General features: G+C 37.8%; 2 protein-coding genes across 5 annotated transcripts in view; one reads left to right on the top strand and one right to left on the bottom strand.

Moving 5' to 3' along the window:
* The window catches only part of SIK2 (salt inducible kinase 2), a 132,943-nt gene extending 106,724 nt beyond the window's left edge, over nucleotides 1–26,219 (bottom strand). Inside the window, exons 1-3 of the mRNA XM_055273048.2 lie at nucleotides 25,921–26,219; nucleotides 12,217–12,333; nucleotides 8,205–8,268 (exon numbers count right to left, since the gene is read on the bottom strand). Of these exons, the coding sequence (XP_055129023.1) occupies nucleotides 8,205–8,268; nucleotides 12,217–12,333; nucleotides 25,921–26,055 (316 nt within the window). The 5' untranslated portion in view covers nucleotides 26,056–26,219. The remainder of the gene's footprint in view (nucleotides 1–8,204; nucleotides 8,269–12,216; nucleotides 12,334–25,920) is intronic.
* The window catches only part of BTG4 (BTG anti-proliferation factor 4), a 143,361-nt gene continuing 141,176 nt past the window's right edge, over nucleotides 25,689–27,873 (top strand). For 2 of the 4 annotated variants that reach the window (XM_063636528.1, XM_063636529.1), the window contains exons 1-2: nucleotides 25,689–25,860; nucleotides 26,989–27,045. The gene's annotated coding sequence lies outside the window, so the exon portion shown is untranslated. Of the gene's footprint in view, nucleotides 25,861–26,208; nucleotides 26,865–26,988; nucleotides 27,046–27,873 lie in introns of those variants that run through there. The other 2 variants (XM_063636526.1, XM_063636527.1) reach the window with 1 other exon arrangement.

Genomic DNA, 27,873 nt, shown 5'->3' with positions numbered 1-27,873 from the left:
AAATTAGCCTGGCATGGTGGCACACACTTGTAGTCCCAGCTACTTAGGAGGCTGAGGCAGGAGGATTGCTTGAGCCCAGGAGGTCGAGGCTGCAGTGAAGTGTGATTGCGCCACTGCACTCCAGAATGGGTGACAGAGTGAGATCCTGTCTCAGAAAGAAAGAAAGAAAGAAAAAGAAAGAAAGAAAGAAAGAAGGAAGGAAAAAGAAAGAAAGGAAAGTGGTTGCCTCTAAAGAGGAGAAAATGGGGGAGGAGGGGCAGGAGCACGGGGACTGTATCATCTGTAACAAACTTTGCACAATTATTTGACTCCTTAAACTAATACTAGTAAATGTTTAACTTTTGCAAAAATAAAAACTTGGAAGATAGATAAGCCCAAGAGACACAAACAGAAAGAAAGGAAGGTTGGTTTATAATGAAGCAGATACTATACTTGGCAATTTGGTTGTCCATACCTACAGATAATATTAAATAAATAGACCTATGCAAGGAATAGTTGGACACATCCATTCACTTAGTGCAGCTACCCTAATTGCAAACTGAGGAGTTTGGATTTTATCCAATGAGCAATAGGAAGGTGAGTGAAAGTTACTGAACACAGTTGTAATATAATCAAAATAATACTTTAGGAAGATTAAACAGGAATTATATAAAATGTACTTGACTAGAGAAGAAAGAGGGAATGGTAAAACATGAAGGATTCGCTAATTAAGACATGAAGTGATGAAAGCCTAGGGCAGGGTGATGACTAGGGAAACAGAAGGATTTAATTTCAAGTCATTTTGCAAGAACAGAGTATGATCTGCTGGCCAACTAAATACAAAACTAAGAATGAAAAAAACATTGGGAACATAACACCCTCCCAGCACAGAGTAAGCAATAAAGGAATACTTGTAAAGTTAAATAAAGACTGACTCTGAAGTTATAAACCTGAAATCTTAATATATAGTTCAAAGTACAAACTTAACTACTGTTTATCTATGATTTTTTTTTCCATCTAAGTCTCCAATTGGTTTAAAACATTTTGGGCTTAATTCACTTAAAATCTCATACAGCAGTCCCCCCTTATCTGCAGGGGCTGTGTTCTAAGACCTCCAGCGGATGCCTGAAACTGCAGACAGTACCAAACCTTATATGTACTATGTTTTCTCCTGGATAAACATACCTATGATAAAGTTAATTTGTAAATTAGGCACAGTAAGAGGTTAACAACAACAATACTAAAATAGAACAATTATAACAACATACTGTGATAAAAGGTATATGAATGTGCTCTCTCTCTCACAAAATATCTTAATATTTTCAGGCCATGGTTGACCTCAGGTAAGTGAAACCGCTGAAAGTCCCCTCTGTAGGGGGGACTAATGTACATATTTTTCACCACTTGATTAATGTTATTTGGATGGAATCTTCTCATTTCTATTTTAATATCTTCATGGGCTCCATGTCAGAAACGGGCTGGCTACCAGACTGTTCCGTGCTTGTACCTACCTGAATCTACAGTTTACTATGTCTCTTCTTCCCTATATATTCCACATATAGGCAACAATTTTTTGCACATTTACATCTTAGTTTCTTCTAGGCTCCCTGTGCCTCCCGCCTTCTTAGTTGGATTCCTTATCCTTACCCTTCTTGGGCACCAATCTCTTTTTCTTCTACCTTCAACTCTTGGCATAATGCCCAACTCTTTCAACTGACCACATGGAAAAATTAAAACGGGGTTGCTGTGTAACATTAAAACAGCTCTGAAGCATGGAGCAGTATAAGGAATCTTCCTTATAAAGAGAAATTAAGATCAAGGGATGTTTAAGGGCCCATGGTAATAAAGTACATGATAATAGAGTACAGTACACTGAGCATTAATCCTTCTACTGAAAACTGTTTGCATGCCATTACCTTGTTTTCAAAATTACTTTTTTTTTTAATTAATGGTCATTACTAGAAAACTCAGAAAATAAATAAAAGCAACATGATTACGTTTGTGATTCAGAAAGACAATTCTGAAGAAAATGTAAAATAGAACAGTTAGGAGATAATGACACAACATACAGAGAAGCAAGAGTGAAGACCTTAACCTGAGGCATTAACAGTGGTTATAAAGATGGGGACCTCCTAGAGAAATACTTAGAAGTAGAATAGGCAGGATTCAAAACCTCATTCAGGTAGGAAGGAAAAGGAATCAATACTGACATCAAGGTTTCCAGTTTAAGCCAAGTAAGGGAAAAGAGAGAAATAGTTTTGTAAAAAAAAAAAAAAAAAAAAAAAAAAAAAAAAAAAAAAAAGATCATGAGTTCTGCTGGGCTTCAAGCTGTATGACAAAGTCAAGGCAAATAAAAACAAACTGAACTAAATGATCTTCACATCTCCTTTAAATTCAGATTCTTCCCTTCCAAACTAGTGAAGACTATCCGAAGATTTCATGATCTTTTTAAATTAATTCTATTACTCATTATCTTCAATGGTCAAGAAATTAACTGTACCCAAGAGTGGAAAATAAGATAATAGCATTCACTGTCCAACTTTTCTATCGACATCAGATTCTTCTTTCCAGAACTCCAATTGACCATTTACCCTAGAGATTTTACTTTAAATATAAAACTTATACATTTAAAAATCCCCAAATTATGTCTCAATGTATATAAAACAATGTAATCCAAATTTGTTTCAAAGATCTTAGCAAGAAAGAACAATTTAGACTATCCTATTTTCATAGAAATGATGCCTAACATGTAACAGCTGTTTCTACTTTACTTGTAAAACTACAGTCCAAAGCTTTAAAAATGTTCCAATGGGCAAAGACTTAAAAATCCTTCTCTCGACTCATTGCCTCTACCTACTACCTCCTCATTTCTTTTTTCCTTTTTTGCAGCAGAACTCCTTGAAAGGGTTGTCTATTTTGCTCTCTCCATTTTTCTTCTCTCATTTGCTCTGTAAGCCCCTTCAATCTAGCTTTTGGCCCAGTCACTCCACCAAAACTGCTCTTACCAAACTGCAGAATACAATTGTCAACTGTCATTCCTCATCATTTTCGATCTATCGGCATCATTTGTCACAGTTATTCACTTGATCCTTCTGAGAATACTTTGTTCACTTGGTTTCTAGGATACCACATTCTCTTGGTTTTCTTCCTCCATCTCTTCCGCTAGTTTCTCCTCTTTTCTAAATCTTTTAATGTTTAAATGCCTCAGGGATCAGATCTTGGCCTCTTCCATAATCATACCTACTACTTAGGTAGTCTCCATCTGTTGAGAAGTCCTACTGATTGTACTTCAAAGTATATTCTGAGTTTGACCAATTAGGACTATCTGTACTGCTACTCCCCAGTCTGGGCTGTCATCACCCCCCACTGGAACTACTCCAAAAGCTTCCTACCTAGTCTCCCTATCTCCACCCTTTCCCATTCTCAACACTGCAGCCAGAGTGATGCTTTTAAAATGTTACATTAGATGCAGTCACTTCTGTGCTGAAACCCAGCCGAAAATGGTTCTCTAATTTTATTCAAGGTAAGAGCCAAAATCCTAATGGCCTACACAATGCCCCCAAATCTGCCCCACTCCTGCCTCTCATTTACCCTCTGACCTCCTCTTCTACTGTTCTTCCTCCTTGCTCTTCTCTCTTGCTTGCTCCTCTTGAGCCATACTGGCCTCCCTGTTACCCCTTGGACACACCAAGCACACTGCTGCGTCAGGGATTTGCATTTATTCTTCCCTCTCCCTGGGTAATCTCTGTTCTACCACATAGACATGACTGTGCTTTCAAGTCTGTGCTCAAATGCCAGCGAGGCCTTCTCTGACCACTCTATTTAATGTTGCAATCAACTCCCATGCCTCCCAACTAACCAGCCTTGCTATATTTACATAGCACTCATCACTATCTAATCTACTACATAATTCAGCTATTTTGTTTCTCTCTCCCAAACTAGAATGTAAGAGTAGAGATTTTTGTCTATTTTCTTCATTGCAGTTTTCTTACCACCTAACAGTGTGTGAAAAGTAGTTGGTTTTCAATAAGGATTTCTTGAAAGACTGAATAAATGAATGAATAAGTGAATGTAAGAAACAGGAAAGAAAGGCAAGAAAAATAAAATGAATAAAGAGGAAAAAGGGAAGAAAAGGAAAGAAACCTGCCCAAAGTAATGTTAACAATTAATATGGTATAGCCGGCATTCTAAATCAGATTTGCTTAGCTCCAAAGCCCATAACAGTCTATTATAGCATCAGTCAAGATGCTGCTAGCTAAAACAAGTATTTTCAGAATTAAAATAAGCTCATTAAGTAGTAGCATAAAAAAGAAAAAATTAAGCAAAAGAGGGAAACAGATATCTTTTCTGAAATACAAAGAGTTTAGTCAGAACTATTTATTTAGAATCCAACTGCAAGTAGTGTATTTTTCAAAACTATAGAAGTGCATATGGTTCTTTCTCTTTAATATACCTTAAATTAATAACAAATTTGAAAGGACTAAATAATTCTGCTTTTGGCTAAGATGGATTTGTCCTCCTGCCTGAAACAACCTTCCCATCTCCAACAACAAAAATACAAAATACACGAGAGAATGGTTTATAAGACACTGGACATCAGGCAAAGGAAAGTGATCCCTGAGCAACAGGTGACAAATGAGGCGAGACCTGTGAATGTTCCAACTAATGCCTTGAGAGAATCTCTACGCCACAGCACAGGGAGGGGAAACCCAGGTGGGGCCCAGCAATATCTTTAAGTTGAGTAGACAATGCTGAGATTCCCAGATAAGGGTGAGCTACACACAGAGAGAACTCCAAAGGTCTGCAGAGGGATCCGTCCCCTGAGCACTCAGGAGAGTGCTGATCAGCTCACCTGTGAGGGAAAACCACCAGAGGCCAGAGAAAGAACCATCTGAGAGGCTGAGAGAGAACACTGGCTGGTGCTTACACAAAACCAGGAATGGTGCCTGTTCCTACTGGTCAGGCCAAAAAACCTCAGCATTCATGAGGCACTGAGTAGAGTACTCAGAAGTGGGAAGTAACTAGACCCAGACTGAGCACGTTTCAATCGTGAAGGCAAGACCCAAATGGATCAAACTGTTTCCAAGTAACTTAACTGCATCCCAGAACAAAGTTCAAGAAAACCTAAAGTAACACAAAAATATGTGGTGCTCAAGGTAAAATTGGCAATGTCTAGCATCCAATCAAAGACTACCAGACATGTAATGAAACAGGAAAATGTAACCAAAACTGAGGAGAAACATCAACCAATCAAAACCACCCTAGAACTGACAGAGATGCTGGAAATCAGCAGACATGGACATTAAAAATTATCATAACTGGATTCCAGATGTTCAGAAAGCTAAGTAAAGACATGGAAGGCATTAAAAAACAATCCTAGTCAAGTTTATAGAAAAGAATACTACAATGTCTGAGATGACAAATACACTGGATGGGATTAATGGCAGAAGAAAAGATTCATGAATTTAAAGACAGAAATAGCAACTACTCAACATGAAATAGAGAAAAAGGAATTTTTTAAAAATGGAAAAGAGCATCAGTGAGCTGTGGGGCAATTTCAAGCAGTTTAATATACATTTGACTGGAATATCTGAAGGAGAAGAGAAAGGGGTGGAAGAGAAAAATTAGAAAATAATGGCTGAAAAATATCCAAATTTGATGAAAAGAGTGTAGTCACAGATCCAAAAAGCTCAATGAACACCAAACATAAGAATCATGAAGAAAACCACACAAAGGCTCATCATAATCAAATTGTTGAAGCCAGTGATAAATAGAAAGCCTCAAAAGCAGCCAGAGAAAAAAGGCACATTATATACACAGGAATACAGAAAAAGATAACAGTGGTTTTTTTTTTGTCAGAAACAGTGCAAATGGGAAGACAGTGAAGCAACATCTTTAAAGTACTGAAAGAAAAAAAGTCCATTTAGAATTCTATACCTAGTACAAATATCTTTCAAAAACAAAGACAAAAATAAAGACTACTTTAGACATATAAAAGCTGAAATATTTCATCACCAGCAGATCTGTGCTACAAGAAACACTAAAGAAAATCCTTCAGATGCCGGGCACGGTGGCTCACGCCTGTAATCCCAGCACTTTGGGAGGCTGAGGCGGGCGGATCACGTCAGGTGATCGAGACCATCCTGGCTAACACGGTAAAACCCCGTCTCAACTAAAAATACAAAAAATTAGCCAGGCATGGTGGTGGGCGCCTGTAGTACCAGTTACTTGGGAAGCTGAGGCAGGAGAATGGCATGAACCCGGAAGGCGGAGCTTGCAGTGAGCTAGATCGCGCCACTGCACTCCAGCCTGGGTGACAGAGCGAGACTCTGTCTCAAAAAAAAAAAAAAGAAAGAAAGAAAAGAAAATCCTTCAGACAAAAGAAAAATGACATTAGATAAAAACATATACATACATAGGAATGCAGAAATGGTAGCTACATTGATAAATAGATGCAATTTTCAAAAAATATGGAAATCTCTTTAAAAGATAAGTGTTTAAAGAAAAAGACAGCTACACTGATAAATAGATCATTTTCAAAAAATGTGGAAATCTCTTTAAAAGATAATTGTTTAAAGAAAAATAGCACTGTATTACGTTTTATAAAATAGGTTTAAGCAAAATATTACAACAAGAACATAAAAGCCAGGAGGGGCAAAAAAGAAGTACACTGATGTAAGGTTATTTTTTATTTATTTATTTATTTTAATTGAGATGAAATCTCACTCTGTCGCCCAGGCTAAAGTACAGTGGTGCGATCTTGGCTCACTGCAGCCTCCGCTTCCGAGTTCAAGTGACACTCTTGCCTCAGCCTCCCTAATAGCTGGGATTACAGGCATGCACCACCATACCCGGCTAATTTTTGTATTTTTAGTAGAGATGGGTTTCACCATGTTGGCCAGGCTGGTCTTGAACTCCTGACCTCAGATGATCCACCCACCTTGACCTCCTAAAAGTGTTGGGATTACAAGTGCGAGCCACTGCACCCAGCCAAGGTTCTTATATTATATGCGAAGTGGTAAGTATTACCTGAAAGTAGACTGTGTAGACTTGTATATGAATGTCCATAGTAACTTATGTTTAACAGCTAAAAACTGAAACCAACCCAAATGTCTATCAATAGATAGATGAACGAATAAGCAAACTGGGGTATATTTATATAATATAATACTACTGGCAATAAAAAGAAATTATATGTTGATATACACAATAAAATGGGATGAATCCCAAAATAATTATATTAAAGAAGCTAGACCAAAAAAAGAATATATCCTGTATGATTACATTTGAGTATATCCTGTATAATTCCATTTATATAAAACTCCAAAAGATACAAACTGATCTATAATGACAAAACACAGGTCAGTGGTTTTTTGGGTGTCAGATGGGGTAAAAGAGTTACAAAGAGGGCACAAAGAAACTTCTGGAAGTGATGGATATTTTGACTGTGGTGATTGTTTCACAAACGTGTATCAAAACATTAAGTTGTACACATTAAATACGTGTAATTTATTACATATCATTATTCTTCAATAAAGCTGCTTAAAAAACAATTTTGGACTTAAATTTCAGTTAAGAACAAAAAAGATTTAGATACCTACAGTGCTCTGGTTCCACACAGTAAAAATAAATAGATATTTTAGGTGAAAGCTAGAATAAAATATTTAAATTTTTTTTTAAAGTTCGAATGAATCATAAACACCAATCAAATACTTTCTTATTAGAGATAAAGGAATCAAGTCCCAGAGAGGTTTAGTGATTTGCCTGAGGTCTTACACCTATAGTGAATACTTTACTAAACTGTAAGATCCACAATAACAGAGATTGTGCTATTTAGTTTACTAGAGTATCCCCAATACCTAGTACAATGCCTGGGACATAGTAGAAGCTTAATAAATATTTGCTGACTAATCTTTCCATAGAAAAGGAAGGTAAAAAGGAAGATAAAAAGAAAGAAAATATCCTTTGCAATATGACTAAAAGTTCCTCCATATGTTTGATTCTCCAGTTTCTAATAGAGATGACAGAAGTAGTACCTTTAGTATAATAAATGCAAGGAAATAAGTTATATTTCATATTTTAGGTTACTGAATATTTTTAACACTTAATTTTTTTTCACTTATATTACCAACACTTAAATAAGCAGAAAATTAACAGAAAATACCCCATTCATGCAGATTAGTGAATTTTTCAAATTAATAGAAAATTTAAAGGAAAAAGCTTACCAAAAATTTCTCCATTTTTGGCATATTCTGTCACAAGGTACAACATACTTTTGGTCTCCATTACCTATTGATAAATAATTCCATATTAGTCTGACAGAAATGTACTGGAATTTTCCACAATATTCTATGGAGTTACCTAAATTGAAACTACCAATAAAATAATCACAGTTATGAACAATTCAGAAGATGGCTAAGTTTATAAGCCTGACAATATCCTTCTGATTAATGTGTTTGTGAAAAATTGAGATCCTTGCTCATCTAAGTGTGGTCCTTGGACCAGCAGTCGTAGCACTATTCAACCACCTGTAAGAAATGCAGAATTCCAGGCCCCATCCCAGACATACTGAATTGGAATTTACATTTTAACAAAACTGCCAAGTGATTTTTATGTACATTAAAGTTGGAGAAGTACTAGTATAGATAATATAAGTTTTAAAGATCTACTTTTCAACATCTCCTCACTGACATTTCTAGTCCTATGTTATCATGGTAGATTCTGATTAAAAGAATAAAAAAATAGAGTAATTTAGTTTACCTGGTTGGTAGCCTAGCTAATCTGGCACAATGTGATATTCCTTGTACTATACTTTAATATTGTTACAAAGTACTCTAATTGTTCAAAAGTTTCATATTCATAGCTCTACTGTGAAATACTTTTATTTAAATGCATTTTTCTAGATTCAGAATGAAGTGTGTCATTGTCATAAATCTGATTTTTCAAACTACACTAAATGGAAGTCTATTTAAAAAGAAAATGAGGCTGGGTGTGGTGGTTCATGCCTGTAATCCCAGCACTTTGGGAAGTCAAGGTGGGCAGATCACTTGAGGTCAGGAGTTCGACACCAGCCTGGCCAACAGGGCAAAACCTTGTCTCTACTAAAAAATATAAAAATTAGCCAGGTGTGGTGGTGTGCACCTGTGATGCCAGCTACTTGGGAGGCTGAGGTGGGAGAGCTGCTTGTACCTGGGCGACAGAGGAAAACTATGTCTCAAAAAAATATATATATATAAAAATAAATACAAATAGAATAAAAAGAAAATGAGTGTTTAGATTCAAGATGAACAAGTTTTAGAGTGTTTCTCTGTAATACTCTAACTGCTATCTACTGAAAGGAAGAAAATTAATTTTGTTCTAAGATGTAGATTTAAGACTATTCTCCACGAGGTCAGAAAACTAAGAGCTACCTACAGTTTGGGCCTAAACAAATCAGTAAATCAACTGTAACCAATTATTTACCTCAAATAGATAGAATTAATATGCAAATTATGTTAGTTTTATCCTCGGTTTAGTTTATGGTTAATCAGAGGCTTTGAAGAATATGATTAGTTTCTTAGAAGTATCTTCTTCAGGAATTAAAAAAAGAATAGCTAGGCATGGGTGGCTCATTCCTGTAATCCCAGCACTTTGGGAGGCCAACGTGGGAGGCTCACTTGAGCCCAGAAGTTTGAGAACAGCCTGGGCAACATAGTGAGATCCTGTATCTGCAAAAAATATTAAAAAATTAGCCAGGTATAGTGGCATGTGCCTGTAGCCCCAGCTACTTGGGGAGGGGCTGAGGCAGGAAGATCACTTGAGTCCATGAGTTTGAAGCTGCAGTGAGCTATGATTGTGCCACTGCACCCCACGCTGGGTGACAGAGCAAGACGTTTTCTAAGTTTAAAGGGAAAAGTAATCTGAATTAATTAATTAATTATTTATTTTTAGATATGGGATCTCTGTGTTATCCAGGCTGAAGTACAGTGGCTATTCACAGGTGCAATTGTGGTGTACTACAGCCTGGAACTCCTTGGCTCAAGAGATCCTCCTGCTTCAGCCTCCCCTGTAGCTGGGACTACATGTCACTGCACTGGGTTAATCTGATATAAATTTGACCTAAGAGGCCTCTGTAGTTTTAGAATTTTTAGGAAATGCTTTGAGTGACACATCATAGTCTCTCATTCTCAGGAGGCATATCATAAGCCAGTGGTCTTCACATTTTTTAAACTGAAAATCTCTATCAATAAAAGTTGTTTAGAGCAGGGGTTCCTAACCCCTGGGTCATAGACTGGTACAGTCCGTGGCCTGTTAGGAAATGGGCCACACAGTGAAGCTTCATCTGTATTTACAGCAGCTCCCCATTGCTTGCATTACCACCTGAGCTCCACCTCCCATCAGATCAGCATTAGATTCTCATAGGAGTGGGAACCCTACTGTGAACTGTGCATGTGAGGGATCTAGGATTCACACTCCTTATGAGAATCTAATGCTGAGGTAGGATAATTGCCTTCCACGAAACTGGTCGCTGGTGCCAAAAAAGTTGGGGACCACTGGTTTAGAGCCAAACACACTGTCATGCACTTGTAGTCCTAGCTGAAGCAGGAGGATCCTTTGAGCCCAGGAGTTCAAGGTCAGTCTGGGCAACAACAGTGAGACCCTCTCTCAAAAAAAAATAAAATACAATAAACATGATTCCTATGGGAATCCATTAAAAATAAAGTTGCCAAATACCTATATGTGTGTATATATATATATATATATACACACACACACAAACACACATGACACATATGGTGACATGTATATATACATACACATTGCATACATGTGCCACTGTATAAATATTATGTACATTATAAAATATATACAACAAAACAAATATAAAAAATAAACATAACTAGAGGTTCTGATATTTTCTTCTTATACTCCCAAGCACATTTTTGCTAATCTATTTGAATGCACACACTGGTGTGCCAGTGAACCAGCTTTCTGACAAAAAATAAAAAGGTCCTGATTTGTAAGCCAACTTCTGTGATGTAAATCTTCCTACCAATGCAGATTTTGAGCTACTAACATCATGTTAATTGGCTTGCAAAGCTTCTGAAAGTTTAACAACCAGCTCTCAACAAGCCGGTACAGGCTGAGTCCAGCATACCATGGGCATACACATCACACTCTGGAGATCAAAGTCATGGGCCAGGATACTGGAACATTTCAGTTTAAAAAGAGCTTTTCAACAGAAAAATTCTACATGTTAAGAAATAATTTTTTTCAATATTTTGTACTATATTATCCTTCTTAAACATGAATTACTCTTTAAAAATCTGAGAAAAACACTCCTTTTAAAAACCATGGCTGGTTGGTGGGTGCACTAAAAGCCCAGACTTCATCACTATGCAATATAGCCAGGTAACAAAACTGCACCTGTACCCCCTAAAGCTATAAAAAAACAATGAAAAACAATGACAAAAAACCCCATGGCTTACACTTAAAATGGGTTCAATTTATTTTACAAAAATTATTATAACAAAGTTGATTTTTTTAAAAAAGCAAATTTATTTTATCTACTAAAATAAGCCAAATAATTAAATAAATACAGTCCTATGTATTACAAAGTATGTCACTGAATAATATACTAGTTTAGCGGTTGTATTTTCATAAAACATACAGTATCCTTTTTAAATGAGCAAAACTGCCATATCCTTATTAGGCAGTAGCACCAAAAATCTGCAGTTAAAAAGCAGGGTATCATACAATTGTAAACTTCTTTTTTTTTTTTTTTAAGAGACAGTATCTCACTTTGTCACCCAGGCTAAAGTGTAGTAGTATGATATAGCTCACTGCAACCTCAAGCAATCCTCCCGCCTCAACCTCCCAAGTAGCTGGGACTACAGATGTGCACCACCACACCAGGCTAATATTTGTATATATATATTTTTTGGTAGAGATGGGGTTTCACCATGTTGCCCAGGCTGGTCTCAAGTAATCTTCCCTGCTCAGCCTCCCAAACTGTTGGGATTACAAGTGTGAGCCCACACTGCAAACTTTTAAAACAACTTGCAGTCTGACAGATGACTTAAGATTTCTGAGTTTTAAGTTTAAAGACAATATAGAAAAAAGGTGTACTTAGTTACAAAAAGCATACATGTATTTTCTTTCATTGATTAGAAAAACAAATATAAGAAGAAAAATCACGATACGAAATAGACAACTATCTTGTGAAATGAATGGAGATAGTGTTAGGCTGAGTCATACCTGATAAAGTTTGATGATGTGAGGGTGGTCTAACATTTTCATTATTTGTACTTCTCGGTAGATTTTCTCAAGGTTCACTGCATCCAGCTGAGACTTATCGATTATTTTTATTGCCACCTGCATCCCAGAACACAAATAAATACAATTAGTATACAATAGTTAATATTTTCCAGTTAAGAATCCTGTCAATAAATGACATGAGACTTCACCTGTAGGTTCCTGACACTGATGATAGCTAGTTTAAATTCAATGTTCATTCATTCAACAAATATTTCTTAAACTAATATCATGTACAAGGCAGTAGATGTTTGGCAGTGTCTTTAGTGTGCTATGAAGAATAATTCGAAAACATGTTTCTCTTTCAGTACAATGGTAATGTCTTTTTACACCTGTACAAACTGAAAAAATAAAATCTTTATTTTATTAAATTAGTGGCTATATCAACTTGTTATCCCACTGTAAAGTACCCATAAACAAATGATCAGCAAAGTAGAAGACAGTTCAGAAGATAGTTTCTGTTGCACTGAAATACTATTTTCATAGAAAAGCAAGTGATAAGTTTCAAAGAATACAGACAAAAAGCTGAATATAAAATATTAAAACTCATTACATGAGAAAATACAATTGGACTTTCTTTTAAAAATTGAAGTGCAAAAACTAAAATGTTAGTAACTGCACTAAAATTTAACTTTGTAAAAGGAATTTTATTTCAGAAACTGTGACTTCCTTCTGTTATAACTAGAGAGGAGGCCAAACAATTCCAAGGTTAATAATTTGAAGGGATTACATTTGAAGGTGAATGACTAGGTAGGCAGAAATCAATGATTACACGCAATTTTTTCATGCAATTAAAAAGAACTAATTTATTAAAATTAGTAGATATTTGGTTGGAAAATAAAGCATTCTGATTTTAAATAAATTTTTCAGATAACTGAGAACAACCCCAATTTAATTATCAGTTTTGAAAAAACTCTAAAACGTACTTCAAGTTATATCAAAGGGTTCTAAATTCTAAACATAATTTAGCCTTATGTTATTATTTCAGGGTAACTTTTCTTCTTCTTTTTTTTTTTAATGCAGATGGGGTCTCATTATGTTGACCAGGCTGGCCTTGAACTCCTGGCCTCAAGCAATCCTCCCTTTTCAGCCTCCCAAAGTGCTGGGATTACAGGTGTGAGCCACCACGCCTGGCCTCAGGAAAACTTTTATTTATTTATTTATTTATTGGTACAGAGTCTCCCTCTGTGGCCTAGGCTAGAGTGCAGTGGCACGATCTTGGCTCACTGCAACCTCTGCCTCCTGAGTTCAAGTGATTCTCCTGCCTCAGCCTCCCGAGTAGCTGGGATTACAGGTGTGTGCCACCATGCCTGGCTAATTTTTGTATTTTTAGTAGAGATGGGGTTTCACCACATTGGCCAGGCTGGTCTTGATCTCCTCACTTCAGGTGATCCGCCCACCTCGACCTCCTAAAGTGCTGGGATTTCAGGCGTGAGCCACCGTGCCCAGCCGAGGATAACTTTTAATATCAGCAATTGCACGTGCTATGATAGCTCAATGCTTCCAAAAGGTATCCAATAAAATAGGCCTCAGCTTGCCGTTTCACATAATTCCCGCAGTCTCCTGTTCATACAATTACAGTTAACCCTGAACAACATGGCTTTAAACTGTGTGGGTTCACTGATACACAAATTTTCTTCCACCACTAAGACAGCAAGACCAACTTCTCTTCTTCCTCCTCCTCCTCCTCAGCCCACTCAACATGAAGATAATGAGGATGGAGACCTTTATGATCCACTTCACTTAATGAGTGATAAATGTATTTTCCTTGTGATTTTCTTAACATTTTCTTTTCCCTAGCTTACTTTACTGTAAGAATAAAGTATATAATGCATGTAACATATAAAATATGTGTTAATGGACTGTTTCTGTTATTGGTAAGGCTTCCAGTGAACAGTAGGCTATTACTTAAATTTTGGGGGAGTCAGGCTGGGCGCTGTGGCTCATGCCTATAATCCCAGCACTTTGGGAGGCCGAGGCAGGCTGATCATTTGAGGTCAGGAGTTTCAGACCAGCCTGGCCAACATGATGAAACCCTGTCTCTACTAAAAACATAAAAATTAGCTAGGCATGGTGGCGGGCGCCTGTAATCCCAGCAACCTGGGAGACTGAGGCAGGAGAATCGCTTGGACCCAGGAGGTGGAGGTTGCAATGAGCCAAGATTGTGCCACTGCACTCCAGTCTGGGCGACAGAGCGGGACTCTGTTAAAAAAAAAAAAAAAAAAAAAAAAACAATTGGGGGGAGAGTCAAAAAGTTATACTTTCAACTGGAGTCAGTTCCCCTAACCTCTGCCTTGTTCAAGGGTCAAACGTAATGTTTTTCTTCTTTCTTTATGGCTGCTCTATCCTTTGCTGTTATGTCCTAAAGCTCTACTGTAAGTTTTACTTCTCACCTTTCTCTATTTCTAACTTGCTGTCCACAGGTTGTTTCCTGATTTGAATTAATTGTAGAACTCTCCAAGCTTCCCAGGGGAAATCCGATTACTAAACATAATGTATAAAATTAAATTTATTGCCTAAGAATAAAAGCTTATTTTCTAGGGAGTAAAGTACATAGGTTCTGTGATAGCTCTTTTCATTATGTTTGGTGGTATTTTAATTATTACCGTAATGAAAATATTCTAGAAAGTAAAACTTTGACTGCTAGGCAAGTAGAATGATTAATATTATATACTTGCTATTAGAAATATTATTGGACCACCTCAAACCTAAATCCATTTAAAGAAACCCCCCTCAGTAAAGAGTATGATACAATCCATTATTATCCATTATTTTGGGTAACTGTGGGTAACAGCTGCCAGATAAAAGGATAAGTGTATAATTGAATATCCTCAATATTCCTTAGGAAGATCACATCAAGTTTCACAGACATGCATATTTTGAAGAAAATGTCTTACCCTACAATTTCAGGAGTGAGTCTAGATATCAGCACCCCCTGCCCCCAAGAAAAAGCTTTTATAATGAGATGGGTCACAACCATCTAATAGAAAAAGATGGAGAGAAGGGATTATGGTTTTTAAAAACCCAGCATGATTCCTATCATGAGACAATTTTATACCGTAAATATCTTGAGTGTCATATTTAATGGGATGAAAGAGTTGAGATATTAAATATCAATTAAAGCAAGGTATTACCCAGAGAAAGCTCTTTTTATACCCTTTTGGAACATTGGCCTCAACAATGAAAAAGTCAGAAATATATGACATATATTAAAAAGTTAAAATTATCTAATTAAACTTTAATAAAAATTATAAATCTCATTTAACTTTTCTTAACAAAATAACTCAAATGATACAATTCTCCCTTCAATTTTACCTTGGGTCACAGACTTTATCCATCTATGATCCTATTATCATAAATATATATATATATATTTATCCCATTGCTATCCCTTGTTTCTAAGGCTATTATAGAATAGGATTATGCTTCTCTAAAGAAAAGGCAGAGCATGAGTTAACATGTTCCTTGTAACATGGGAACTCTAACTGCTTTACCAAATACACCCCAAAACTTATCATTCAAACTCAGCAGAAGTTTATTTCTTGCTTATGTAGCAGAACTAGATGAATGAAGTTGGCAGGTATTTGAAATTCAAAGAGGCTTTAATATCTTTAATGTGTGGCTTCCAAGGTTAACCTGAAGGCGGTCTCTATTCCAGCTAGACAGAAGGAAAAAAGAACTCTGAGGGATCCTCACGGGTGATTTTATGGGCCAGGGCTGGAAGTGGTGCCTATTATTTCTGTTCATTCCATTAGTTAGAACTCCGCATATGACCACACCTAAATGCAAGGGTGGCAAAGAAACAGTCCAGCTGTAGGCCCAGAAAGAAGAGGAAACAGTAGTTTTCAGTGATCAGCTAGCAGTCTGCCAAACTCATCCAAGTAATTTCTCAACAATGGAGCTCTCTATCAAGTACTTCCCAGAAATACGTATAATACTAACAGTGGTGATGATTTTCACAACTGCATAGCATTTTTTAAGATACTTTAGCATATTTTATCTCATTTATTTCCCAATTCTGTGAAGTAAATGAAACAAGCAGTACACTCATGAGTTGATGAAACTGAGGTTCAAATAATGTCACATAATCAACAAAGGTCTTAAAGCTCTAGTGAATTAAGAGAGAAAAACCCTAGGCCTTCTAACTCCAACTTTAATCTTTTCACTATTTCAAAGGGTCATGTAATACATTACACAGCGTCTGTTGTGTGCCAGGAATTATGCCTGGGATATAAAAATGAATGAGATTTGATTCCTACCCTCAACAATTTAATAGGTCTGTAAGAAGAAGATGAACACATTTTATCAACAAAAAATTTGTTATTTGGGGATTTCCCCAAAGGTGCACTGAAAGTCCTTAATTTGCAAAAGGGTTGTGTTCCAATAGTTCCTTTTAAGGATGAGAATGAACTTAGATTTCTGGGAACTTCCTCTCTATATCCCTTCTCTTATTTAGTTCTCAACATAGTATAAGAGACAAAATCTGCATGGTAACAAGAAAGTAGGTCAAGAAAGGAACTCCACGAATGGAAAGATCCCCTTTTTTGGTGGTGTTCATCTATTCAACTCTCTAATCATTATATATACATTATCTTAAAAAAACCTTCAATAAATTTATATGACAGAAAAATGAATACTCCTTCTACTAAAGGACTGAATAAAGGTTTCCTGTATAAACTGAAGAACATTAGGACAAACTAGAATGATTACTATCAAACTAAATCCCACATAAAGTAGCAACATTGAATATTTAACTTCAAAATACTCAGGGAAATAGGAATTAAAAACAAAATACCATTTTCACTTATTATATTTATAAAGATTAAAAAATAAATAACCTGGTCAGCTAAGGTTCAGTGAGATGTTTGTTTCAGATATTGTTAGTAGGAATATAAAATAGATTATAATTTTTCTGTGAAGCAATTTAGTAGTCTTTATTATGAACCTTAAAAATCATCCATTCCATGTAGCTTAAGGACTCTTCTTCTTCTAAGTTATTTGAAGGAAATAATCTGAAATGAGGACAAAGATTTATGTGTACTTTTTTTTTTTTTTGAGACAGGGTCTCACTTTGTTGCCTGGGCTGGAGTGCAGTGGCGCGATCTCAGCTCACTGCAACCTCTGCCTCCCAGGCTCAAATGATCCTCCCATCTCAGCCTCCCAAGAAGCTGGGACTACAGGTGTGCACCACCACACTGCACTAATTTGTGTGTGTATGTGTGTGCGTGTGTGTGTGTATATATATACACACACACACACATTTGGTCGAGAGTGGGTTTCACCATGCTGCCCAGGCTGGTCTCAAACTCCTAGGCTCAAGTAATCCTCCTGCCTTGGCCTCCAAAAAGTATGGGATTACTGGTGTGAGCCACCTCATCCAGCCTTATGTGTACATATAATCAACAAAGTATTAGAAAACTGAGATATCAGTGCAGTCTCAGCATAAGGTATGAGTAGAAAAAGATGATGAAAAACTGCTTTGTATTTTTCTATGCAATTTTTCTTCAGTGAACATGTATTATTTTTCTAATAAGAAAAAACCCAGAACAATGACAGTTATTTATCACATATACTAATTCTCCAAGATATATTAGTTTTCATTTTCTCATTTTCAAAATTCTTTAGAAAATGGCTATATTATTTTATGCTTTAAATATTAAGAAGACCATATATACAGAAATGTTTCTAAGAATGAAATTTTAAAAAACACATATGAAAGTAACAACTATGTAAAATACAAATTTTATATAGGAGGACAAAGAATTAAATGTAAGAGCAGAAATGTAAAAAGTGTTGAACTGATGAATGGAATTTTTTCATTTTTCAAACTGTTTGTTATCCTTTTTTTTTCTTTTTTAGACAGAGTCTTGCTCTGTCACTGCTCGAGTGCAGTGGTACTATCTCAGCTCAGTGCAACTTCTGCCTCCAGGGTTCAAGTGATTCTCCTGCCTCAGCCTCCCAAGTAGCTGGGATTACAGGCATGCACCACCATGCCAGGCTAATTTTTGTATTTTTAGTAGAGATGGGGTTTCACCATGTTGGCCAGGCTGGTCTCAAACTCGTCACCTCAAGCAATCCACCCGCCTCGGCTCCCCAAAGTGCTGGGATTACAGGCGTGAGCTACCACGCCTGGCCTATCCTGTCTTTTTGATTTTAGAAAAACAAATTAACTTCTAATAAAAGAAATACTAATCTCATTTAAAGAAACCACATACTCAAAAGTTGCTTTTGGGTTCTATAAATCCACAGATTAAAGCCAAAAAAAGTAGCTTTTGGAGATTTTATAAAGAAGTTACACAATAAGAGCTATTCTTCTAATAACAAACTAGAAGAGATTAACGTGTTTCTTGTCTTAGATAATATTTACTCCAGTCCTATTACTAATATACTAATTCTACACTGTCCTTCTGAAGTACCAAGTAGCATTAGCTCTATCATACCATACATTAGACATTTGAAATTAAAAAACAAATACACCTTTCAGCTTATACAACAAATCATTGGTGGAATTACAACATACTAGCCTATCATTTGATTGAAAAGCAAGTGTGATTGAGCGGTCTATAATGAAAGACTTTCTGAAAGCAGTAAAAGTTAGTAGTAAAATAGAGAATTCTCTAGTTACCCTCTCAGAATCAATAAAAAGGAGACTTTTTTCCAATGTAAATTTGGCTTTTAAAATTATTCAAATAATAAATTCTCATTAGGATTTAATTTGAAGGCTGGGTATGGTGGCTTATGCCTGTAATCCCAGCACTTTGGGAGGCCAAGGTGGGAGGGCTGTTTGAGCCAAACAGTTCAAGACCAGCTTGGGCAACATGGCAAAACCTTGTCTTTACAAAAAATTTAAAAATTAGCCAGGCGTGGTGGTGTGCACCTGTAGTCCCAGCTACTTGGAAGGCTGAGGTGGGAGGATCACTTGAGCCTGGGAGGTGGAGGCTGCAGCGAGCTGTAATCTCGCCACTGTACTCCAGCCTGGGTGACAGAGTGAGACCCTGTCCCTAACCCAAAAAAAAAAAAATTGATTTGACTTTTATAATAGTGGGTAGGAAAAACAGATTGGGGGAAAAGGTAAATGGTCCGATAGTTATATACTCACTAAAATTAAACTGAGAATTTTTAAGATTATAAAAGAAGTGATTAAAAATAATCCCCTATCTTAAAAAGTATTTAAACAAATGAACAAAAAAGACAATGCAATTAAATGGGTCAAAGGACAAAAAAATTTATAAAAGGAATGCAAATCATCATCATATAAAACTGTACAAAGTAATCAAAGAAATGCAAATTGAAGTAACAGAAAATATAAACACGTATTTGTTAATTAAAAATAAAAACAGAAAAAAATTTTAAAAGTAGCAAACAATATTACTTTCTGCTCTCAAGTTGGCAGAGATTTAGAAAATAATATTCCTGTAAAATATTAGTTTTTCCTGGTGAAAATTAACGGGTACTCCTTTTCTGGAGGGTAATTTGGCATCCTACACTCTAAGATAGGTAATGTACATACTCCTTGACCCAAGAATTTCACTGCTATGCAATTACACTGAGGAAATAATCAGATACATGCACAAAGATGTATGTAGAGGGATGCCCTCTGAAACATTATTTTAGAAAGAGAGACAGAAAGAGAGAAATAGACTAAATGTTCAGTAATAGGAAATTGATTAAATATGGATAGTCAAATGCACAAATACTATTTAACCATGCTTTACATAGTTTTCAAACTTACGGAAATGTTAACAACATGTTAAGTAAAAAACAGATTATATGCATACATGACATCAATTTTATTACATACATATAAAATATATGTGAATAACTAGAAGAAGATGAACCAAATATTAACAGGCATTATCTCTGGGTCTGGAGAGTAGAAGTAAGGATGTTAATTTTCTTCTCTGGGCTTTTCAACAATGTTTACAATGAAGACGCACTGACTTCTATAACTGGGGGAAACCATATCAATACTATGTTTACTTTCAAGAAGAACTTAAAATAATTTTTAGTATTGTTTCTCAGTTTAATTCAGGCAATATTCATCTCTTAATCTGTTTAAAGTATTTTAAAATTTTTTAAAAATGAAGTTTCTGATGGAATTTCCAAGTTTATCTTTCGATCTTCTAATATCTCAAAATGGATATATAGGCTATTTCTCTGTGAAGGATGGGAAAAGTATTCTACACCAATGTTCTGAATAAAGAAAGTTTTATATAATTTATTTTGAAAAGATGGAGGTGGAAGGTAGAAGAGGTACTAGGTACACTAAAGCGGAAAGAACGATATCCTAATGAATTCTGGAACCCACTTGCCTCCAAGGAAATGACTCTGCAATCAGCAGTGGGTCATAAATCAAATGTCATCATGTGAATCCAAGAAGATAGGCCAGTTTCAGTTATTTCCAAATAATTGTTTTCTTAATTGACCGGTACTGAGATAGTATCTCCCAGAGGGTTTAAAATCAGAACACATTAAACTCTGTTAAAGTTAAAATTTCTACAGAATATAAACATTTACACAACTCTTATTTTTCATGTTTGTTCCCACTCCCAAAAAAGAGATCATTTTGAACAATAGTTAGCAGAATAATTTGACAAATACTATTTGTCTGGGGTGCCAAAAAACTACAGAAAAATTCTATGAAAGCATACATATTCCACGACAAATATAATTTTTATTTCAATACACAATTAAAGATCATACATAAGACTAGATACAAATATTAGCGATTGAGTTATTTGGTAACAAGTCCTTCTGTTGCACATAGTACAGTTGCTTCTTGAAATCTGGAATATTTCACAGTACAAGATTAATACCAAGACTACTGAAAGGAGTCTTAAAATTTTAAAGCAAAATAGAAAATTCAAATGTATTTTTAAAATGAGTTCTCTTCAAGAAACGTCATAATCAGGGTGTAATATGCCTTTCTCTTGTTTCTGACTTTGCTATAAAAATGCAATTTTAATACCTTAACAATTTTGAAAACCTTTTAAAAATCTTACATTTTAAGGTGGTAAAGAATTAGGCCTAACTATAAAATCCCCAAAATGCAAATGGAAAGCTTTTTAGCAAACAAATACTGTTTTCAGAATGTCCTTGTTATCAGTTTTGCATTCCAAGTTCTCTTAAGGGTAAGTAAGCAGCCTGACACCCACATGCCATTTTAATAAGGTCATTTTTAGAACCTCTATGAAATATCTTTATGATTCCATAGACTATACATTTACATGCTCTTTAGCTAAGCAATATGAAAGGTATATGGTGTTGAGGAAAACTCAAGTTACCTATTATAGAAAAGGTCTGAAAATAACTAGCTATGGTTATCTCTGGGGTTGTGATTTTATGGGGAATTCTTTTCATTTATAAGTTTTTTTTTGTTTGTTTGTTTTTAATGAGACTGGGTCTTGCTATATTGACCAGGCTGGTCTAGAACTCCTGGCCTGAAGCAACCCATCTGCGTTGGCCTCCCACTGTGCTGGGATTACAGGTGTCAGCCATCTAGCCTGGCCTCCTATTTATACTTTTAAATTTTTCAATAATAAACATGACAGATTTGGTAATAAAAATACACTACTCTTTAATGTAAAAATAATAGCTTGTTACTTAGGAAATTTGCTTTTAGGACTTTACCATCAATTCCTCCTCCCTAGAAAAAATGTAAAATGCACACTCAGTTATAGACACAAAAATATTCACTGCATATTATTTACTATAAACAAAAACTGAAAATTACGTAATATTCGTTAATAAGGGAACTGTTAGGTAAAATGATATTCATCCACAAAGTAGAACACCATGCAGCTAACAAAAATGTTTTTATAAAGTTATATATAATAAACAAAATGCCTAGGTTATAATATTAAGTAGAAAAAAGAACATAATTTATATATATGTACCATGTGCTCTCATCTATGGAAAAAATGCATTTAAATAAAAAGACTAGTGCCATAATGTTAAGAATGGGTTATTCCCATTGGTGGAGGAATTATATGTATACTTTTTTGTTCACTATACTCTTCCTTATTTTTTATATTATAGTAAGACACTACTTCTTTATTTATTTTTCTTTCTTTTGTCCTGAGAGCAACAAGAAAGAAATTGTTCCTTAAATAGAATACAAAAACATTTAAGGATACAATTGGCTTTTCTAGAATTTTACTTAAGAGACAAAAAACTAGCTATACCACTAACTAGAAGGAAAAAGTTATTTCCTAGTACTGTATAGTATTGATAAAATAAACTACTCAAGGACACTCACTGAATAGCAAACAAGCAACCACTACCTTCTCAAAGTTTAACAGCTTACAGGCTATTATTCTTTTCCCATTATGCTAATTTTATAAAATTAGCATCTCTAATTCATAAACCACAAACTAATACTACAAAGCCTTTACAAAGCGTATTAGGAAGCTGGATTCTACCACCACCTGTCTTCCCCTTTGGATGCAAAATTCACATAGAGATCTAACACAATACCACTTCAGATGATGATGTAATTATATTTCATAAACAATGTTAAACTGTTTGATAGATTCGACCAAAACGAAGATCTCTTTTGTCTACTATTTTTTTCCTAAAAGGGAAACAGACTTGAATCTCCCAAGTTCTGTAGAAATACATCATTTGTGAATGATATAGAACAAGAGACAGAGAAGAACCAGTTAAAAATAAAAGGGTTCTAATTGCTCATTACATAGATGATCAAGCCCTAAAATTTGCCTCAGAGTCAAACTTGGGAAAAAAGACCTGCTAAGTTTTAAAACACACAAACTTGTATCGATGTTAAAGCATAGTATACGAAGAAACTTTTATCATCAATAAGTATAATTGTGATATTTTGCTGATATTATTTTTATACCATATTAATTGTTCCACTATAACTACTGTAGTATGTTCTGCAACGAAAACTGAATTTAAAACAAAAGTTTTCACTAAACATCTTATAGTTTTTAAGGTAGTTGTATTTATCAAAAACACACAAACATTTATCAAGTGAATGAATGAATAAGGATAAATAACTGCTGTAAAAAACTTCATTAACAATAGAATTGTTACTCCTATGGAATACTTTAAGAAACAATTGGGCCAGGTGTGGTGGCTCACGCCTGTAATCTCAGCACTTTGGGGGGGCCAAGGCGTGTGGACCACTTGAGGTCAGGAGTTCGAAACCAGCCTGGCCAACATTGTGAAACCCCGTCTCTACTAAAAACACACAAATTAGCCGGGCATGGTGGTGAGCGCCTGTAATCCCAGCTACTTGGGAGGCTGAGGCAGGAGAATCGATTGAACCCGGGAGGCAGAGGTTGCGGTAAGCCGAGATCGTACCATTGCACTCCAGCCAGCCTGGGCAACAAAAGCGAGGCTCTGTCTCAAAAAAAAAGAAAAAAAAAAAAATATTCAGAGCAACTTTACAACCTAGAGATCTAGAAAACTTTTCTGTTCAACGACTGCTTTGACATTTCACTTAACCCTCTCTACCTTAATATCTCCAATGACACCCACCAAATTACCACAGATAACCTCACCCATCTCAAATTCACACTTTCTTTTTATATGTTAACAACAGCTTCTTTAGAAAAGCACAGAGAAATGGGTTCTGCGGACTAAACATTTAGCTTTTAACGTAAATCATTTTGCACATATATACTACACACACGATTTAGGATCTAAGTCCTCTTTCACGATCTGACCCGTGCTTGTTTCAATTACAAATGAATGCATTGATCTCACTCTGATAGCCAAACCACGGTATTACTCCATAGTGCCCCCTAGCTCTTTAAGATATATTAGTTTAAAACGGACACCATTTGAATCGTCAACCTCAAAGTGTCAGTCACTCCACTTAAGCAGCTCTTACTGTATTAACTAAATTTGACCCGATAAATAATAGATGACTTAATTAAATCTTGCTACTAATCCCAGTAAGAGCTGATGAGAAAAAAATACTAAGAACTGATGGATTTGGAATTCAACCACACGATATACTACAGTTCAAAAGTTTTGTAGAACCTCTCCATAACTCACAATTTGTTTGTTTTTAGAAAGTCATTAAGCAAGGACTCATAAAACATGCATTTAAAATGCGTTCTTTTATGTAACTTAAAGGGAAATGGCATGGCATAGGCCATGGCTCTTCAGAGGAATGGAACCAATTTCTTCATTTTAAAAAATGCTGGGATCAGATTACGATTTAACAATATCACTATAGTCAAGTTATCATTATCATTACAAACAATCTAAATTGCTAACTGGTAAATCTGTGAGAAGAAAATATCTGACCTTGGTCCTGATTCTAAAAGATAAGTCAATTTAGACTGCTTCAGGACCAGCAGGGGAAGGCAAAAAGTAAAGAAGACAGAATGACATATAATCCTTCCTTTTGGAAACGGGATTAAGCAAAACTTCAAAGTACAACTGCAACTCCAAAAATCACTCAGGTTTGCAGTGCCCTTCGCCTTACATAAGTCATTCTGAAAAGAAGTCCTACTTTATTCTACAAACTCTAGTACATTCGTACTAACAAGGGAAAAAGCAGAATAGGACCAAAACTGGAGGGCAAACAAACAGGAAAAGGATGAAACTCCAGGAGGAACTACAATAAGGCAGAGTAGAGTACGTCAAAACCACTAGGTTTTATTCTAAAGAACGGTTTTGTTTCTACCGTTCTTCTAAGGTATTTAATTTGCACGTCTTAAAATAGAGACCCTGAGGAGAGCAGCTTGAGGCAGTGGAAGGAAGGGGGGCGGGTTAGGTAAGAACAGAGACTTGTGAGAGAATATGTGCGGTGCATTAGAATGTGCAATGAAGAGGGTGCAGGATTCATCGTCAGGAAGCAGTTGAGGGCTTTATGAGTAGAGGCAGAATCTGATAGGGTTTAAAGAATGCGTATTACAGCCAGAATGCGCACCTGGTACAGGGACAACCCTAGACAAGTAGAAGACCAATCCACCCACTGTGCAAGTGCAGAGATGACCATTTTAACCAGTTCTATTGTCTGGAGCATTAAATGGAAATGCCCCAGGCAAGAGATCAAGCTAGCCAGACACCAAATCAGAGACACCCTGGGCCAAAAGGAAGGAGATGAGATGGACAGTGGCCGTGGGGGCATTCCCAGCCATGGGGCCCTTCCTCGTCGGGCAGGGGAGGGGCGCCAGGGTCACGGGGGCCGCACGATACCCCATCCGCGGAGCCCAAGCGCAGGCGGTCCCCTCCTCGGGCCGGCGACGTCTCTCACGGCGCAGCCTGGGAACACCGAGACTTCCCCTCCCACCCCACCCCCAGCCGAAAGCAGGGAAGACGCGGAACTTGGGCTCCGGAGCGGAGGCCACAGACCAGGTCACGGCCCGGGTGGGGGGCTCTGGGCAAAATTCCGGGTGGCCACCGGGGGTGGCGTATGGGAAAGCAAAGCCCCGGCTGGTTGCGTTTCCAGTCGGACGACACTCAGGTCCGGGTGCCCGGGCCCGATCCCTTCAGTGCTCACCGACCCCCTGCACCTCCTGGGTCCTCACAGTCCCAGGCCCGCTCGCCTCCGCCAGTGAGGCGGCCTCTCGGGTCTCCCCGGTCCCACCACTGCGGCCGCCCCTCTCGGTAAGCAGCTCTTCTCCCGAACCCTCGCCTCGGACGCTCCCGCCGAGCCCCGGGCCGCACCTCCGTCTTGGTGATCCGGTGCCGCCCCAGCTTCACCACGGCGAAGTTGCCCTTGCCCAGCGTGCCCTCGATGTCGTAGAACCCCACCCGGACCGGCCCGCGCTGCAAGTGCCTCGGGCCATCCGCCATGACCATGCTGGGCCCCGCTGCTAGACACGGCGGACAGGAGTGCGGGCGGGCGAGCGGGAGGGTTGGCAGCGCGGCTCGGCTTGGGCGACGGCCGCTCCGCTTGCTCCTTCGCTCCTTCCCTCCCGCTCCGCAGGGCCCAGCCAGGCGCGCGCCGCCGCTGACGTGCGCCAACGTCAGGGGGCCGGGACAGGGGGGCGGGGGCGGGCCCGGGCCTGGATTGGTCACCATGGCGACCGAAGCACCGCCGACGTCGGCTGCTGGAGAGTGGGGGACGGCGCACTGGGAGGGGCGCAGGCCTGGCCGGCGCGCTCCTTCCGGGCTCAGACGCCTTCCCCTCGCCCCTCCGCCTCGGCGCTGCCAGGGGCGGGGTCGCCTCTCGGCCCGCTCCGTTCATCGGCCTTCCAGGCGAAGGGCAAGAGCGAGCCCTGGCGGACCGTGCGGAGGGATGCAGAGACCTGGATGCGGCCTGCGATCTCCTTCCCCGCCCTGGCGTTCTCCGCCCACCCGGGGTCCTTCCCGCCAAAACCTCTCACCTACAAGTACAGCGCGCCCTAAATTTGGCACCGGCAAAGAACTGTGGCTGAGCAACGCGTTGCTCACAGGCTCCTTTCTTTGTGTCCTTTTCTCTTCTCGTTGCTATATATAATAAAACCCTCCACGTTTTGATGTCTCCGAGGAGTCATTCTGACAGCAGTGCAGTCGCTTATAGACTCACAGAATGTCAATGTCAGCGCTGAAGAGATCTTGGAGATCACTTAATCCAGAGATTTGGAGCCTCTTGTGAGCTTCGGAGTCTGGAACCCCCTAAAACACAGGCCAGTTTTTGCTTATGTGAGCATGTCTCTGGGGACCCGTAGCTTCTGTCAGATTCCCAAACGTGTTGGTGACTCTGAAAAAGTTTAAAAATATTTCTCTAATCTAATTTTTTTTCCCCCAAAGGACGAAGAAGACCGCAAGGAATAAAGGGAATTGCCAAGGTCACACGCGATGGTCGAGGTAGGATTATAAATCACACCACGCTTCCAAATGTGCCTCAAGGAAATAGGGACAGTGACACTTCAGTATTTTGAGATGTATCATGTGCCTTCATATCTTGGTTTCTAAATACCATTCTCCACCTAAAGGAGCCAGACTCCGTGGCGAGATGGCTCATTCGAGGGCAGAGACAGGGAAAGTATAAAATGCCCTTGAAAGATCATGTGCCTTAAAGCAAGGAGATTTCTTGGCTATGTCAAGGAAGATATGTCAAAAGTAAGCAGATGGCTCGAAGGTGCTCCCCCCTTACCAAATCTGAGACAATTTGAGTATCAGGAATAAATAATGGGCCGGGCTTAGTGGCTTACACCTGTAATCCCAGCACTTTGGGAGGCCGAGGCGGGCGGATCACCTGAGGTCAGGAGTTCAAGACTAGCCTGTGTGAAACCCTATCTCTACTAAAAACGCAAAAATTAGCCTGGCATGGTAGTGGGCGCCTATAATCCTAGCTACTCTGGAGGCTGAGGTGGGAGAATCGCTTGAACCTGGAAGGCGGAGGTTGCAGTGAGCCAAGATCATACCACTGCACTCTAGCCTGGGTGACAGAGTGAGACTCTAACAAAAAAAAAAAAAACTTTTGATACATGCAACTTACTGTCAAGTAGTTTAGCACAGATAGATAAGGCAAATGTGGCAAAGTTTTAAATTGATAAAATAGGTAAAAGGTAGGTAAAAGGGTATATGGTAGATCGTTGTACTGTTCTTGCAACTTTTCTGTAGTTTTAATTTTTTAATGAAAATTAATATATTGTGTATTTATTTTAAAATTTACATATACATATATATATT

This window comes from Symphalangus syndactylus, chromosome 3 (genome assembly GCF_028878055.3).
Source record: "Symphalangus syndactylus isolate Jambi chromosome 3, NHGRI_mSymSyn1-v2.1_pri, whole genome shotgun sequence".
Lineage (NCBI taxonomy): Eukaryota > Metazoa > Chordata > Mammalia > Primates > Hylobatidae > Symphalangus > Symphalangus syndactylus.
This window is presented reverse-complemented; position numbering and strand designations above follow the sequence as displayed.